The following is an 18431-nucleotide window of genomic DNA, read 5'->3' as shown; positions in this document are numbered from 1 at the left end:
GAAGGGAAGATCGTTCCAGCAGCGAGGTGCTAGGTATCGGAAGGAGCGACCTCCGGTACGGGCGCGCCTGATAGAGGGAACCACGGCCTTGGCCTCAAAAGTAGACCTAAGAGTCCTTCTGGGGACGTAGAAGGCAATCCGCTTCCCAAGATAACTTGGGCCCATCAAGTGGAGCGCCTTAAAGGTCACAGTCAAGATCTTAAAAGTGACTCTCTTGGCGACCGGAAGCCAGTGAAGTTTCTCTAGAAGCTCCGAGGCTCGGGCCCTACGTGGTAGGCCAAAGATGGTTCTGGCAGCCGAGTTCTGCACAACCTGCAGGCGTGCCATCAAGTATTTGGGAAGGCCCAAATAGAGGGCGTTCGCGTAGTCGAGACGCGAACCTATCAAGGCCTGCACAGTAATTGTTTTGTGCTGAAGAGATAGTAAAGGGAGAAACTTCCGCAGCATTTTAAGAATGCCGAAACACTTCCCTGTCAACCCTATGATCTGGGGTCTAAAAGAAAGATCGACATCACACAAGATGCCCAGATGTTTAGCTTTTAGTGATGCGGTGTCGGGCGGAGACATTTCACGAGGCCACCATGTCTTCCAGCCGTGATCCGGTGGGCATCCGAAGAAGAGCAACTCCGACTTGTCAGAGTTACCCTTCAAACTATGCCTCTGAAACCAGTTGAACACGGCTTCAAGACATTCCCGGATCCGACCGCTGTCGAAATCCTCACCCTTGTTACACGAAAAAAGAAGCTGGGTGTCATCAGCATAGGATATGATCTGGGCACCGAAATATTCCGCCACCGCCGCAAGAGGGGCCATATAGATATTAAAAAGGGTGGGGCTCAGGATGGACCCCTGGGGAACCCCCACCTCCAGCGGCGGCATTTCGGCGGAAAACGGAGGTGCCCAGACCACTTGCCGGCGGTTGGTCAGAAAAGGCTTAAACCATTTCCACACCGTCCCACGGAAACCGATCTCCCAGAGTCTTAAAAGGAGACCATCATGGGGTACGGTGTCGAAAGCCGCCGACAAATCCAACATGACCAAGATGGCTTTACCCCCTCCGTCCAGAGTCTCTCGAATGGCATCGGTAATCTCGAGAAGAGCTGTTTCCGTGCTGAAATTAGCACGGAAGCCCGACTGAGAGTCGTGCAAGATATTATTACTCTCTATGAAACTAGAGATAGAGAGGTGCACATGCTTCTCAATCACCTTAGCCAGAGAGGGAAGGAGGGAGATTGGTCTGTAGTTCGCGTGTACAAGGGGATCTAGAGATGGTTTTTTCAACAGCGGAAGAATCAGGGCATGCTTCCAGGCCGTGGGGACCTCTCCCAATGTCAGGGAGGCATTGAGCAGTGGGTTAAGCAAGATGTTAACTGCCGGTGCCACTCTCCCCAGACATTTGGCAGGGCAAGGATCGAGCGGCGAGCCCGATTGAAGCCGCGACAGAAGATCCAGAGAGGTGGCAAGAGAGATAGGAGGAAAAGCCGAAAGCAAAGGGCCTTTCTCCGTCCTAGATGGTAACGTAGGTGTCAGATGGCAGACAGCAGGACTGAGGGCCATGCCCGGAAAAGAGCCTTGGATGGTTTTAATTTTATTAATGAAAAATTCACTAAGTTGGCTAATCCAGACTTCAGTATGGGCGTGAGTAGGTGTACTAGAAGGAGGAGAAATAAACTCCTGTACAATTCTAAAAATTTCTTTGCTCATACTTTCTGCTGCGTCAATTCTGCACTCCAGATAGACTTTTTTAGCATCAAAGATATGCTTATGGTAAAGACGAATTAGCTCCCTGTATTTTATTTTGTCTTCCAAGTCATACATACGTCTCCAGACTCTTTCTGCCCTCTTGCAATCTTGGCGCATCCTACCTAAGAGAGGAGTAAACCAGGGGGGCGATACGTGTTTACCCACATAGTTGACTGGTTTACCAGGGGCTAGCTCCTCAAATCTAATTGTGAGCCACTTCTGGAACAATTCAATGTCTTGTTCCAGGTCGCCTGTTAGCTGGCAAGGATGTTGGCCAAGAGCGTCAGAAAGCATATCCGCCGTAACTCGATGGAAAGGTCGCGACATTCTTATAGCATCTCTCGCCCCTCTTATGCTGGGCGTGGCTACAGCTAAGATGCAGAATTTGATTAAGAAGTGGTCAGACCACAACACTGGGAGTGGTGGAGGAGCCTCGATAGTCCTGGTGGAAAAGATCTGATCTATCGTGTGGCCTTTAACGTGAGTGGGACTGGCAACATATGGGGTCAGCCCAAACGGACAAACAATGTCCAAGAGTTTAATAGTGTCTGGGTCTGCTGAGTTATCCATATGGAGGTTAAAATCTCCCAATAGGATGCAATGCTCTGATCTAAGACAAGGCACTGAACGAACGGCCTGCAGGTCGTCGAAAAAGGAACCTAACGGGCCAGGTGCCCTGTAGATAATAATCCCTATACAAGTTTGACGGGGAGACAGTTTAAGAGTGAAGCCAAGGGCTTCACTACCGGAGATGTTATCCACGGCAAAAGTTGAGCAGGAAAGACTCTTGTCCACAATTATTGCCACTCCACCACCCCGGCCAGCAACTCTATCCTTCCTATAGATGGTGTAGTTCGGGGGGATAGCCGCGGCAACGTCAGGGCCAGAGCATTCACTCAACCAAGTCTCTGTGAGAAACAAGCACGAGATTTTAGAATCAGAAAGCAAATTCCAGATGTCAGTGGAATGCCTGCTGAGCGATCTGGTATTAAGCAGGTAACAAGGGAAATATAAGGGTGTAAATACGGGAGATAAGTCTTCCCGACTGGACAGATGCCAGCCACAACCAGAGCAGCCCTTCCTAAGAGAGCGGCCATCCGAAAAGACATGGTGGCAAGAAGAACATTTGTGGGTTTGTTACAGGAATTGCATAACACACTGATGAATCCTGGTTTTGCATCTATCCTAGGTACCGTATAGCACCTTTTGTGACCTACACCACGCATTGCTTTAATAGCAAGTACATGGGGACGGGGGTTCAGCCACCGCCCGTATGTCAGTACGAACATTCCTTGTCCGTTACCGCACGTTCCTCTCCTTGGAGATGTCATGCCCCACGCAGACACCCGATACGTCAGGCAGGCCAGGTCAGCATCTAGGGACTGATCACCTTACGTGCTTACTCACTGCATGCACATTGACTGCTGTGCGATCGCGTTTAAGCACTTGTTTAAGCAGCCTCGCATGCCAGAGATCCTGGAATCTCGGACGAGCGCGGAGGTATGTTTACATTCAGTCCCACAACATTTCTGTCTGTTAAATGCTTCGGAGCCTTTATGAGGCCCTCTACCCCCTCATCTTGCTTTTTCTCCCCAGATCGAATTAGGATTCATTTTGTTTGAATTCTGAAGAACCATTGATTCTTTCCTTTTATCAACCACAGGACTCTAACCACCAATTAAGTGCGCTATAACGATTCTGGCTGCATGGGACCTTTGAACTTTTCGTGCCCTATGGTGGATCCCGGTTTGATATATTTCCCCCTTTTTTTGATTAATCAACAGCGTGCAATTGATACAGCAGCCCACAAAATGTCCCCCTCTTCGAAAAACGAGCCCAAAGGCCCAACCTTTTCCATTAGTACTCACCAGACTTCCTCTAGGTATCGTAAAGGGTAACATTCATTGCTTTTCTCTGATTGAATTTATGTCACCCTGTCCTCATCACCTGAAGTAACACGGCAATGTTGTTTTAAACATTTTCCAGGTGTCTCCATATGTCCTGATGAAGACCTCTATTTAAGGATCTATCTTCCCTACACTTGATTGGGGTCGAAGCGTCGACGTTCTCGCTTGTTACCACATGTAGACAACAGCAATTACTTTACTGTGTTACTGTAATACTATGTGGTTTCACACCAATGTAGCCCTTAGCATGGCTGGTCAGGCCACCATTTTCCTATGATGTAAATATTGCACATTGCCTTTCCCTTCCCTACAAACCTCCACCTGAGCACATCCCAGAGAACTTCTTCCTTCTCTTTCTTTCCGGAGCACCTGAGCAATAATATGTAAATACATTTGCTAAACGAAATATGGCTATTATGTTCTGAATATAATTAAATGTACAAATGAACCACTACAGGTGATGTTTTTTTCCGAATGATTAGTGTATTACCACTGTGACCACCTTTTCTTGTACTGTTTATGACCCAGGTCCAGTGGCTTTTGGGTTTCCCCATTGCTCTGTAAGGCTGGCAAATCCATCTGATTAAGTGGTTTGCTGAATAGCACTGTCCACCCTGACAAAGCAGTTTCATTCATAACAGATTTTCACATGCTACTTTCTAGACGCTCAATCCATGCAAACCCACACATTCCATCCTTTTTAGGACTGGCACAACAAAGTAGCTGTCTGCAAGGCCTATTGTTTTAAGTGTACCGATGCTTCCTTCTTTGTTCCTTCTCAGTCGCAGTAAAATAGAATTTGCCTGTATAGTATTAAAGAACTGCCTTGTAGCAGCAGTCACCCCCATAGGACACGGTAGCCTGGAGCCTTATGTTTTGTTGTTTTTTTTCACTGGTGGGAATAAGTGTTTTCTGTAATTCCACTATAGACTACCAAATGGGGTCTAATTTAAGATTAGTATAGGATTCTTTAGAGTTAGAATCTATGAGGCCATTTGGAAACCAAGAAGACTTAGATTTTGTCGCTGCATGATTAAATTCATTGTTTTGATGCAATAAAATTCTGGAATCTCCTTGGTAATGAGCTTCTTACCTGCATCCTTTTTTAGGTTAAGACTCCAAAGAGTCTTGTCAGGGCTTCAAACCTCAAAGGCAGTATTTCCAAAACTTTTTATAACCACAACCCACTTTTTGATACCAAGCTTTTTTCAGTGTAACTAGAGCATCATTTGGTAGCGCAATGTAATTTATAGACAGTACGTTTTCCACTGAAAAGCCCACTAAATTTGCACAAACATACAGTTTTACAGATAAAACTATATTACATATAAATGATAATATGAGGAGAACGGGGTTCAGTGAATATTTATTATTTCTGCATCACCAAATAAAGTGGCTTGATTTGTACCTATTAAAATCTTTTGTTTCCTTCTCACTCCAGAATTACAAACAAATGTGCTTCATTTTTACTTTCTTACCTGCTGATTGCGTACAGTTCAATTACAAGTATTTATATTTTGTTTTGTGTTAGGAAAAAATAACACCCTACAGCCTTTCCTTTCCGTCTTCATGTACCCAGGCAAGATTGTCACATAATTCACTGTATTTTTCTTTCACTGACTGCAAAGTGAGAGGAGTTTGTAAACACCATTCCTCATGTTAAAAAACATAAGCAGCAGAAGACTTAGGCTGAAATTTGACCTGTCTTTGAAGTGCAGCAAATGAGGCAAGATAAATACTGAATTTAAAGTAATCTTTATTTATTGTTTTGACTTTCATGACCTACCAGAAATCGGGTTTAGACCCACAGATTGGGAAACACTGCTCAAAGGAATCATTTTCCTGAATTGAAATTCTGAATTTCAGATGTATCTCTCTGTACTTATTCTGTGTCTTAAATGGCCTCATGGGTTACAAGGGCCTCAGAGATGATGGCATCCTCGATGATAGCGCTGGTACTTCGAAACAATGTTTCGGGAGAAGGTGTAGTAATATGTTGCTTGAATAGTACAAAATAGTTTTGCTTCAATAGGAGCCATCTAAGGCTCTATCTACTGTTGTGAAAGAAAACACTTCTGAGACACTGCAGTAACATGATTTTAATTATCTTTAATTTACTGGGAGGAAATGATCCTTCAGCTTTACCTCCTATCGGCATTCATCAGATTTTCATGTTCACCTGCATGAACTGAGACTTCAATACTCCTGATCTTCCTGATCATTCAAGATGAAATCTGGCAAGGTATCTAAAGGCTTCAAAGACGAGAATGTCTGATACTGCTAGAGGTAGAGTTTTCACTGAAGATACTAAAAGTAACACCTTTAAAGAAGATAACACCAACTTTGAACCAGTCCTCATTGAAGGAAAAGCTGAAATTCTTGATGCTGAGTGAGTACCCGAAACGTAACTTTGCCGTAGTTGACACAAGGTGGTCATTGTTGAACTTGTCATCATTGAAGATCTCAAGGTCAATGTTCTCAATTTCTGTTGAAATCTTTGTAGCAGGGCATACTGATAATGAAGTAGATCTTGACATTAAGACAACCCATGTGGACACTAGCATGGCTCTGGTGACTGAGGAGTATGTAGTATTTTAAGTTACAATTGGAGAGCAGACGGTCTATTACTGAGACTGGGGAGAGAAGGTGTCTCAAAGATTTTGTATCCTTTAGAACAAAGTGCTTTAAAGACTGCGGTCAAGAAGAAGATAATTATATTCAGAGAAAATGGCCTAAATTCCAGAGGAAACCAGCAATCTCCATATACTTCTAATCTCTCGTTAGGTGTTTCATGTTTTCGTTTTCCCTCTCTCTCAGTGAAATGTATGATGCTTGGGCATTGCACCACAAGATACCTATCTATAAAGCCAGGAGAATATACACTTGGGTAGAATATCTTATGCAAGTAATACACAAACCTTGTTTTGCCTGATTGAAAGACCATAGAGGAGACCTTTTTCCATATATTGCAGACACACTTGTAAGCTTTCAAGTGTAGCCAGCAAGAGAATAGTTAACTTGACCTGTTGACCCTCTCAGTGCATTTTGGAAATATAATCCAGCTGTTCTTTACTCTATGTGTCATGTTATTTGAAATTCATCTTAGCAGGAAACAAATATTTACATGGCCAAACCTCAGAAAAACTCAACATCCTTCTAGAGTCCCAAATAAAATATACCAAAATGCATCAATACATATCTGCACTAACTGTGTTTATAAATAAAATGTTCCTTTCAATGTATTTTCAGAAAATTGAGCAAATCTCAAAATGAGAACAAAAGAATCTCAAATGGCTTCCCTGACAGAGTTTGGAGCCTACCTGTCACTGTCTTAATAAGGAAGCAGACAAAAATGAAGTGGGTGGGCAATAGCTTTTAAATTTATTTCAGAATTTTCAAAAACTGTTGTGTATTTGTTTACCAAGGATTTCATGCATGAAGTTGGGTATACAATGCATGTGAATCCATGAAAGAGAAATTGACGGAGAAGGAAAAACATATTTTAGGTCACAAACTAATGCAAAAGAGACTTCTGACTTGGATAAATATTTAGCTACATTGATCTTTAGTGGATTGTGTTTTTTTCCTAAAGATCCCTGTGAGATATTAGAAACTTGTTGATGACAGAGCATGTGGAGTATAATCCAGTACCTCAGTATATTTTACTTTAGAATGAATATGACAAACGGAAGTCTACTTTTTTCTAATGTGTGCAACATGCATGGCAGAAAAACATAGACAAATAAAGTAATCTTTGTGAGCCAAGACAAACCCACATCCCACTCCATGTCAGGCAACTCCACTAGCCCCCCATACAGAAGAGATGCCAATTCAAGCTACTAACAAACGCACACTAGGCTCAACAAAACCAAGGACCCGCCTACATTAACCACTGCCTGAACTTCCACCAAACGTCGAGAAGACTGGACTCTGCCTCCTTTTTACTTGCCCACACTCCCCGCATCTACCGAAGCAGAAGTGGAGGACGCTCCTTCTACCACATCACAGTAAAGGCCTGGAACAGCCTCCTCATGCAACTCTTGACCATCACCTCACTTCAGGAAGATCCAAATTGGCCTCAAGACCTGGTTGTTCGAATAAGCCTCTTGGACCTTCAAGTGCCTGGATACCCAATTGGGTGATCAGCCACGCTTTATAAAACCCGATTGATTGATTGAAGGTGGAATTTGTGAGGTAAAAGTCAGCCTGGTGTTTATTAGATGCAAAGACCTGACTTTATCAAATAAAGTTAGCAATTAACGGCAAATTATCCATTATTCCCTTATACTTCCACCCTCCCCATAATACAGTATGTAAGAGTTTTTAATGTAACATCAATGTACCAGGGAGAATGTAAACACGCAAGAAATTTTTATAGAGATGCAGATCATCCGCAAATGAGTTGGAAATCTACTGTCTGTAAGGTTTTCCTGGTCACCTTATTTTTACTGTGTGATATTGGCTTTTAACTGGGGGAATAAAACCGAAATCATGTGTCACAGTGACAATGTGTGAGTTGAAAGGCCCCTTCTTGTACAGTACCTGTATTGCATGAAATGCTCGAAAGATTTCTACTGTATATCCTTTTATTGACATAATCAGCAGAATGTTGTTTTTCAACAGAATAGACAAACTATCAATAAATAGATCTTCATGACTTTAAGAAGCAAAATACATTTAACATGAATAATTTTTCAAATTAATTCTATGGCAGGACCGGAGGCTTCAGATTATGCCTTCTTCCTTCACTTTATTTTTACAGCAGCAAGAAACCACAGAAAAAACTACTTTTCCCATTAACACTTGGGAAACAGGAAAGTTAAACATAAGTCCTTTGTCAGTCTTTGCACTCCAGCAGCTCCCATCATGCTCCTCTGCTGCTTCCTCTTCCTTCGCTGCTCAGCAGCAAGTTAAGTTGCTTTTTCTCTCTCTCCTGGGTTTTGGGGGCTGTGGAGTTAGCGTTTTGTTTCTCAGGCTAGCGCTAATCTATATTTTGATTTCAGAGTCCCCTGTCAATCACGCTACGCTTTTTGCGCTCCTCACGCGATTTGGTGCCCAGTTGTAGCGCAGTGAGGTCCTCCCACCGCTAGGGGGCGAGCTTTTCGCTCTGTGGCCAGCGCGAGGAAAGGGCGCTTTTAAAGCGTTTTTTGCCGTGTTTGCCTCAGGTGCCTGGTTTTTTGCTCATTGCCACCCGGATTGACACCCCTTTGGGGTCGCAAATTAGTCTGTTCACATCTGTCACGCCCTGTGTGGGTTGTATTGTACTCTTGGACACCCTGTGGGGTCGAAATTAGCACCAGCTAGTGTAAAAGAGGTGCAGTGGGACGCTTTTTCCAGGTGGTGCCCTATAAATAGAGGGTTGCAGCGTCCCCTGGGGCTGACCCCCCTTAAATTGTGTACCTTTTGTGCCCCCACATTACCTGGGCTCCCTCCCAGTTGGAAAGTTGGTGCCGGTGACGGCCTTTGGTTAATTGCTGTGCCATTCCCCGGGGTCCCTGCAGAGCCTAATTTACCTCCTCATGCAGGGGGACCAAGGCAAGTACCCTGAGGAAGACCCTCTGAACTACGCCCCCTGGGATGACTACTTTTACCAGGCGGTAGATGATAGCATTTACAGGGCAGTTGATCAGGCGATGATTCCCCTAGAACAGCGACTTACTGCGCGGATGGATGAGGCGTACGCAAAGCTTGCAGCCCTGATACCCGCACCGGTTCCGGCCCCGGCGCCGGCCCCAGCCCCCTCTCCCCCTCCTAATAAAAAACCGTGTACTGAAGGGGTTGACCCCGAGGCTTTTGCTAGGGTTAAACGCGCCTTTATGGCGCCTGAGGGGTCCCAACCCATCCCTGTGCCTCCAGTTGAATTGCCTCCCCCTACCCCACGCACAATGTCCCCGGAGCCAAAGGAGGATGGGGATTCTCCGGACACTGACGAAGAGGCCTGTTTCTCTAGGTCGTGGCTTCCGTCACAAGCGACGTCCTCTGCAGGTCCTTCAGACATGTTGGACCCGGACGATATTGTCCACCCCCGGTCCTCGGACTGGGTCCCCAGGGAGAAAGTGGCCCTTCATGTGGCAAACCGTTTGCGTAAGCCAGTGGATAAGAACGCCCGCAGTCGCCTTAGAGCGGAGTGTCCTCGCCCCACCTTAGAGGGTAAGGTGGCGATGACCCCGGATATAGATCCCAAGATGGCGACATTTTTAGCTAAATTTGTCAAAGACCCTAGGAAGGGTATAGACAGGTCCTGGCGTACCTGCCAGGACAAGCTGTTAGTCGCGGTAGGTCCCATGACCAAGATTCTGGACATGGCAGAGGAGGCCAAAGACTCAGGGGATCTTATATCCCCGGAGGTCCTTTCAAATTGGGCGCAGCGGGCCATTGTTTTTCTTGGCAATGCCAATTGCGCGCTCTCTACTGAGAGACGGAGGTCACTTTTAATTAAGATTGACCCTAAGCTGGGTGACCTCGCCTCTTCTGAGGCTGGCGCTGTGGCGCAAGGAGGACTATTCGGGAACCCGTTCATCAAAGAGCTTGGCAAATTTGTTGCCACGTTTACCTCCATGGACAGGGCACAGTCCAATATAAAGAAAGTTTTTGCCCCTCGGGTTTTTGAGAGGGCCAGACGTGGCAGGGGCCGCTCGTTCGGTCGTGGCAACAGCTCCGATCGGGGGCAAGGCTCCGCCCGCGGTCAGTTTCAAACCAACGACCGCTTCAATAACTTCTACCTGACGAGGGGACAGAGATTCTGTGGCCGGGGAGGCCAAAGAGGCCAGCAGCAGGGTGCTGGAAGAGGTGAGTGTGCTGCCCTCAGCGAGTTTGCGGGTAGGGGGGCGCTTGGCGCAGTTTTTCCCGGCGTGAGTTGCCCTTACAAGCGATGCTTGGGTGCTGCAGACGGTCCAGGGCTTTCAGATGTAGTTCCATGGTCGTCCCTGTCAGCATCAGCGTCCCCGCCCCATTACTTTCTCACAGCGAGATGCAGAATTGGTGCGCGAAGAGGTTTCCGCCCTCCTCCTCAAAGGGGCGATCTGGTGCGCGCGAGAACATCCCGGGGGTTTCCTCAGCAACTTCTTTTTGGTCGACAAGGTCGACGGGGGCCGACGTCCGGTCATCAATTTGAGGGACTTCAATGAGTGGCTGGTGTACCGCCATTTCAAAATGGAGGGGATTCACCTCTTGAGGGATGTTTTACGTCCGTCCGATTGGATGGTCAGGCTCGACTTAAAAGACGCCTATTTGGCGGTCCCGATTTTTCCTCCCCACCGCAGTTTTCTCCAGTTCAAGTGGGACGGTCAGGTCTACGAGTTCACCACGCTGCCCTTCGGGCTCTCCTCAGCGCCGTGGTGCTTCACAAAGGTGCTGCGTCCGGCGGCGGAGGACTTGCGGGCACGGGGTATCAGGATGATAGTGTACCTGGACGACATGCTGTTCATGGACCAGTGTCCTGAACGGTTGGTGTCCCAGCAGCAGGTCGCAGTCGACCTCCTTCAAGGTCTGGGCTTTGTTATCAACGAGAAGAAGTCTCTTCTGGTTCCCGTCCAGTGTGCCACCTTTTTGGGGTTCAACATAGACTCGGTGTCTACCACTGAGTCTTCCCGCCTGGAAGATGGCAAAGATCAGACATGAGCTGCGACAGACCCTGGCAAAGCCGCTCATATCTCTGCGCCACTTGGCGCGTTTGATGGGTCTCCGGTCATCCTCGATTCAGGCCATATACCCGGGCCACCTTCATTATCGAGCGATGCAGCGTCTGAAGACGTATCACCTTCGGAAAGGACTGGCGTACTCTCAGCTAGTTCCTCTGTCGGAGGAAGTGAGAGGCGAGATGCAGTGGTGGCTGTCACACATGGAGGCCTGGAACGGCCGTGCGATTTTTGGGTCAGCCCCGGATATAGTTATCTAGTCCGACGCCAGTCGGTCCGGTTGGGGGGCCAGGTGCGGAGATTTTTCCACGGGTGGCGCCTGGTCAGCCCACGAGCAGTATTTACATATCAACTGTTTGGAGTTGCTAGCGGGGTCCTTTGCAGTCCAGTGTTGGACGAAGGACAGAGTGCAATCATGTGTCCTGCTACGGAAGGACAACGTGTCGGCGGTCCGATATATCAATCATCGGGGTGGGACCAGATCCAAGATGCTGTCTGTATGTGTCTTGTATAGCCCTGAAGAAGTCCGGCAACGGACGAAACGCGTCAGCTATTCGCAACTATCAAAAAAAGAAAAGAAAGAATAAAAACTGAATAAAAGAAAGAAAATCAAAGTCACAACTTTGTGTGTATTATTGTTATTATTATTATATGAAACTTGTAACGCGCTCAGCTTACCCAGGGGCATCCCGGCGCGACAGACCAAGAAGGAGAGACTCGATTACTCACTACTGAGGAAACAAATAGGTTTTAAGGAGTTTCCTAAATAGTAGGATCTTGGGCTCTGAGCGAATCTTAAGGGGCAGAGAGTTCCACAGAGATGCCACCTGTACCGAAAAACGCCTGCCCCCAGTCCGAGCTCTCTTAACTCTCGCAGATTGCAAAAGATGTTGCTGGTCCGAGCGCAGAAGGCGTGGAGGTTTATACGGACGGGCCATATTAAAAAGGATGGGGGGGCCTTTGCCATGTAGAATTTTATGGGCCGTACACAGCGCCTTGAATTTCACCCGCTCCTTAACAGGGAGCCAGTGAAGCGCTTTAAGGGCCGGGGCAGCAGACTGCCTTCTAGGGATCTCCATCAAGACTCTGGCGGCTGCGTTTTGCACCTGTTGGAGGGTTTTAAAGGTCGCTTCGGGGGCGCCAAGAAACAGGGCATTTCCATAGTCGAGCCTCGACAGGATTAAACCACGCATCAAAAGCTTCTTAGCTGGATCCGGAAGCAGTGGTAGCACCTTTCGGGCTGACTTCAGTAGACCGAAGCAAACCCCCGCGGTCTTCCTGGCGTGAGTCCTAAAGGACAGATCTTCCTCCAACCATACTCCCAAGGACTTGATCTCCTTCTTGGGGGATGGTGGATCGCCAAGAGACCGGGGCCAACAGCTGGCAATAATGGAGGGACTGGAGTTGCCCAAGAGCATCAGCTCAGTTTTTCCTCCATTGAGCTTTAGAGCCGAGTTGGACATCCAGTGGTAGACATTGGCCAGGCAGTCATGTAACACATTGGGTTGTTCCGCCAGCTGAGTGAGGCCCACCACCAGCTGAGTATCATCAGCATAGCTGATGATCTTCAACCCCGAGGGGGCTACCACTCTTTCAAGTGGAGTCATGTATGCATTGAACAAAGTAGGGCTCAACGATGAGCCCTGCGGGACTCCACATTGAAGAGGGAATAGGGAAGACTGCTCTGCCCCTTCCCAGACTTGGTAGAAACGGTTGGAAAGGAAGGATCCCAACCATTTCAGGGCCGTCCCTGAGACACCTACCTCTGACAGGCGTTGGAGGAGCACCTGATGACTCACGGTGTCAAAGGCAGCACTCAGGTCCAGGAGGATCACTGCCACTGATCCTCCAGCATCAAGAGTGCTCCTTGCTTCCTCCACTACCGCCAGCAGGGCCGTGTCCGTTCCCTGGCCGGGACGGAAACCAGTCTGGGAGTCTCCCAACAGGTGGTTGGACTCAAGATGGTAGGAAAGCTGACGGTTAACCAGCTTCTCAGCGATTTTAGAAAACCCTGGCAGAAGCGAGATTGGCCTGAAGTTGGTCAAATTGGAGGGATCCAAGCCTGGTTTTTTCAATAGGGCTTTTACTACTGCCCTTTTCCATCTCTGAGGGACTAGGCCATGAGAAAGAGAAAGATTAATAAGGTCGGTCAGCGGAGCTGACAGAGTGTTAGCCACAAGTTTAAGATGTTTCATAGGGACTGGATCACTCGGAGATCCACTCTTCATCTCCAACAAGACCTTTGTAACCTCCTCTTCCGAGAAGGGGCCAAAGGAGACAAGTTCAGTCAAACAGCTTATTGGACCAGCAGCCGGTTCAGAGATTTGAGGCATAACAAGCAGAGAGGATAGGATTGTATCTATTTTTGAATGGAAGAAACTGGCCAGCTCTTCACATTTATCTTTAGGATTGGCATGCACGACTGGCGGGACCGGGGCTTTCAAAAGTTCTTTAAAAATTTTAAACGATTCTCTAGGAGAATTACTTGCCCTCTCAATCCTATCACTAAAGAAATTCTTTTTGACATCCTTCAGTGCACTTTTATATTTCCTCATCTCTCTTTTATAATTAGCCCGGCTTTCTTCCGTCTGCTCTCTCCTCCAGGCACGTTCAAGCCTTTTGCAAGAAGTTCTACAACTCCTAAGTTCCGGAGTGTACCAGGGGGCAGAGGCGATTCTTCTCTCCCTGATAAGCCTCCTTTTTTTAGGAATCAGTAGATCAAGAGAGTTAGTGAGCCAATTAGCCAGGTGTTGATCAGCAATATTGGGGTCATCTACAGGGTCAGGGCGAGTTATAGCTAGCTCTTCAACCCAACTGTCAATCGGCAGCTTCGACCAGAGTCGTTCCACAGTATGTTGTCTAGGCACGGGATCTCCCCGGTTCTTCAACAACCAACTGAAAGGAATAAGGTGGTGATCCGTCCAGGGAAGGGCCAACATCTGGAGTGCTTGCAGGTTGGCAGTATTAGCAAAGACAGCATCAAGCTGATGACCTCTGTTGTGAGTAGCTCCCATATGAGCGAGGTGAAGATCAAGAGCACCAAGTGAGCTCAATAAATCTCTTGCTACTACATCATTGGGGTCATCGAAGTGAAGATTAAAATCCCCAAGAAGTACAAAGTTGCACGAGGCAGCAGCTAATGGAATGATGGCCTCAATAAGAGAGTCCACAAAATTCCCCAGCGTAGCAGGAGGCCGATACAAAAGTGTAGTGTGTCTTTTGTGAACGTTTGGGAAAACCAATACTTTGTTCATTTGTATGTTCGTTTCTAATAACTGTTTTGCAATGGGGCATAATTTTTGAAGGGTGCTGTCCAATTTCAAAAATAAGATGCTGGCGGACCCTGCACGGGACTTTTGGCACTTCTACCTGGACCATCAGGTGTCTGTCACGGCGGAGTACCTGCTGGGCCGGCAGAACAAAGTGGCAGATTGGCACTCCCGACACCTGTTGGATGCCAGTATGTGGAAGTTGGACCCTAAGGTCTTCGCTCTGTTGGCGGCCAAATGGGGCCCATTCACGGTGGACCTGTTTGCATCTCGCCTGGATCATCGACTCCAGAGGTACTTCAGTTGGCGCCCGGATCCGGTGGCGGAGGCAACGGACGCTTTCCTCCAGGATTGGTTGGGCGAGAAGGGTTACGCGTTTCCCCCGTTCTCAATGATAACGCGAGTGTCGGCGCTGCTGCGTCGTCAGTTGGCAGAGGCGGTGCTGATCACGCCTTGGTGGAGATCTCAAGTTTGGTTTCCGGTTCTTCTGGAACTTTCTTGGGATTTTCCAATCCTACTCCCCCTCTCTCCTCACATTCTGCTCAGTCCGGACGGGACTCCCCACCGGTTGCTTCAGGAGGGATCGCTGAAGCTGATGGCTTGGAGGATCTCCGGCGTCGCTGGACGCTCCCAGGCCTTTCTGCCCTCCAAGGCATGGGCAGATAGCACGACCAAGAGATACCGATCAGCATGGCATAGGTGGCGTCGCTGGTGTGTGCGACGGAGTTTCGATCCCGTGGGGGCAGATGTAGTGCATGTCCTTAACTTCCTTGCCGGTCTGGCGGAGGATGGCCTGGCCTACCGGTCAATCAATACTTTCCGTTCTGCAGTCTCGGCTGGACATGACTTGTTGCAGGGTTCCCCGATTGGGGAACACCCTTTGGTGTGCAGGTTGTTGATAGGGATCCGCCTCTCGCTGCCGCCTGAACCGCGCTACTCCGTCCTATGGGACGTAAACAGAGTGCTGAATTTCTTTCTTTCGTGGCAGCCGAATTGGTTTCTTTCCCGTAAAGAGCTTACGGCTAAATTAGCAATGTTTTTGTGCCTGATATCCTGCAGGCGGGTCTCAGACGTACGAGCTATCGACATCACGGCCAGAGTTTTTTCCCCAGAAGGGGGGTCTTTTACTGTGAGCAGGCGCAGCAAGACCCTCACACGGGTTATTTCGTACCTGGCTTTTACAAATTCCCCTAAACTGTGTGTAGTGCAGTGCCTCCGTGCTTACGAGGATATGACTGATGACACTCGCCCTCTGGGCGAAAGACAACTTCTCATTGCCCTACGTAAACCGTACAAGGCTGTTTCTTCCCCAACAATCGCCAGGTGGGTGCGTTGGGTGCTGCAGGAGGCAGGGATTGATACCAAACAATTTGGCGCTCACTCGGCAAGAGGAGCTATGGCCTCCAAAGCTTTTGCCCTTGGGGCTCGTCTAGAGGATCTGATGAGAGCGGACGATTGGTCCTCAGATTCCACGTTCAAGAGGTTCTATTTTAAGCCAGTGTTGGAAGTGGCTCGGCTGGTTGTTGACAAGCTTTGAACTGGCATAATCCAAAGCCTCCGGTCCTGCCATAGAATGAGAATTTGCCTAGCCTTAGTGCTGGTAATTTCCAATTCTATTAAGGACTCGGAGGCGAGGGTTATCCCCCCCAATGACTTCCAAGAAGTGGACCCTCCCCGTATGGAATGTAAGTAAGTCATTCACTGAGTTTTATGCTGTTATGACTGTTGCTGCTGCACTGTATTCTGTTTCTATGTACCTTTTGATAGGCTGAAGAGACGGTCAGTATCTGATTGTGCGAATTTTTGCAGGGAATGATGGTCCCAAACAGGATGCGTGAGAATGCTGGAACATGGGCTTCGCGCGAAGGAAGAGGAAGCAGCAGAGGAGCATGATGGGAGCTGCAGGAGTGCAAAGACTGACAAAGGGCTTATGTTTAACTTTCCTGTTTCCCAAGTGTTCATGGGAAAAATACTTTTTTCTGTGGTTTCTTGCTGCTGTAAAAATAAAGTGAAGGAAGAAGGCATGATCCTCGCCTCCGAGTCCTTAATAGAATTGGAAATTATCAGCACTAAGGCTAGGCACATTCTCATTACCATGCATGTGTGTTTCAAGAACTTTGGTTTGTACTTTCGCAGAATTAATACCGAATGTAATCACATATGTCTGCGATATAATAATTTAATCAGTAAACTTAAACTAATCTGTTAACAAAATGCTACTTTTAAATAGGTTTACAAAAGCAAAGTATTGCCGTCAGGAAAATTGACATTTTCAGTGCTCAGATAAATGCAAGCAAAAACCTGCACCTTTTAGAACTGTGGCAAAGTATTTAAAATCATAAACATAGTACAACTATTAGTAGTCATATCTTTAAATCTGCGTTTTATGGTCCTTTCTATTCATTTGTACATAAATGGGCACCGATGTGAAGAATTGGGCATTATAAAACATTTAATTCACGGGTATGTTCGGCCCAAACAAAACAAACAAGTGTTCCTCGGGGTGATGGAAGTGTCATTGAAGGTCACTGGTTAGTGCTGGATTCGAGCATATCCTTGGCTTCATTTATTTTTGTAGCTAAATATGGAGATCCTCCTGCAACCAGAAAGAAACAGAAATTGTCTTGACATTTACATAGCAGAAAAATATATAGCTCTAGTTTTATAAATTTGACTGGACTATATCATTATTAAAAATGTAATCACTCGTACCGTTTTGTGCTGTATCAAATGCGTTTACAGTTTGAAAAGGTCAGCTAATAAAAAAAACTATGCACAACACTCTAAAGTTACAAAAGGACATTTTAGAGAGCAAAAAAACACAGGAAATTGCTTTTAAAATAGTTGACATCGGTAGCAATATATCTGAAGTTGACATCTGTAGAGCAAAATGCTAAATGCTTCGTATGCACACTGCTGGTTTGCATCATGTGTTAAGAAATGTGTTTTATTTGTGACTCAAAAACTGGAATAGCAGACTACCTTGCTAATCAATTAAATTGGGCACATTGTTATGCGAAAACGTTTCAAGCAAAACCATAAAAAATACTCCCCCAGTTCAAAAGAATATTTCCTAATTTTACACCGAATTCCTGAGCTTGAAAATGCAAGCCAAAAACCGCCATACCAAAGCTGTTTACAAAAGATATGCCCATATGCCTTTTCTCCAAATTTGGAACGATGTCATTGCTTCACGCCCCATCAAACCGAGTGACTATACTTCAGTAATCTCTCGGTGTGCGACTGTCTTAACTCTTCCCTCACGCGCCTACCATCTGCCTACAGCTGCTGCTGCTAATTGAAATGCAAGGCCCGCATTAGTGATTCCTGATCACAGGAAAGTGACACGCCACATACAAATAAGGCTCCGAGAGCCGTGTGTGCAGTTTAGTATGTGCATATGTTTCCCGTCTTAAATGTTAATTTAGGAAACGGAATACTTTGTTTATACAGGCAACTATGTCAAGGTGTGCACAACTAACTTCTTTCCCGCAGAAACTACTCACCATATTGTTAAACGAACTGCTTACACCAGGCTTGAGGTAATATAGCGCTAATTACAAAGCACCGCCTAGAACTGCGTGTGGTAAAATAGCGCTAATTATAAAGCACTGCCTAGAACTGTGTGTGGTAATATAGCGCTAATTATAAAGCACTGCCTAGAACTGGGTGTGGTAATATAGTGCTAGTTATAAAGCACTGCCTAGAACTGCGTGTGGTCAAATAGCGCTAAATATAAAGCACTGCCTAGAACTGTGTGTGGTAATATAGCGCAAATTATAAAGCACTGCCTAGAACTGCGTGAGGTAAAATAGCGCTAATTATAAAGCACTGCCTAGAACTGTGTGTGGTAATATAGCGCTAATTATAAAGCA

At 46.7% G+C, this 18431-nt stretch overlaps 1 protein-coding gene across 3 annotated transcripts in view; it reads right to left on the bottom strand.

The window, feature by feature from the left end:
* Positions 1-8218: 8218 nt before the first annotated feature.
* The window catches only part of DNAJC15 (DnaJ heat shock protein family (Hsp40) member C15), a 246566-nt gene continuing 236353 nt past the window's right edge, over positions 8219-18431 (bottom strand). For 2 of the 3 annotated variants that reach the window (XM_078657293.1, XM_078657291.1), the window contains one exon: positions 16542-17152. In XM_078657293.1, coding sequence (XP_078513419.1) covers positions 17082-17152 — 71 coding nt within the window. In that variant the 3' untranslated portion in view covers positions 16542-17081. Of the gene's footprint in view, positions 8356-16541; positions 17153-18431 lie in introns of those variants that run through there. The other variant, XR_013599831.1, reaches the window with a different exon arrangement.

The sequence above is a fragment of the Lissotriton helveticus genome, chromosome 8, assembly GCF_964261635.1.
Source record: "Lissotriton helveticus chromosome 8, aLisHel1.1, whole genome shotgun sequence".
NCBI classification, from domain to species: domain Eukaryota; kingdom Metazoa; phylum Chordata; class Amphibia; order Caudata; family Salamandridae; genus Lissotriton; species Lissotriton helveticus.
This window is presented reverse-complemented; position numbering and strand designations above follow the sequence as displayed.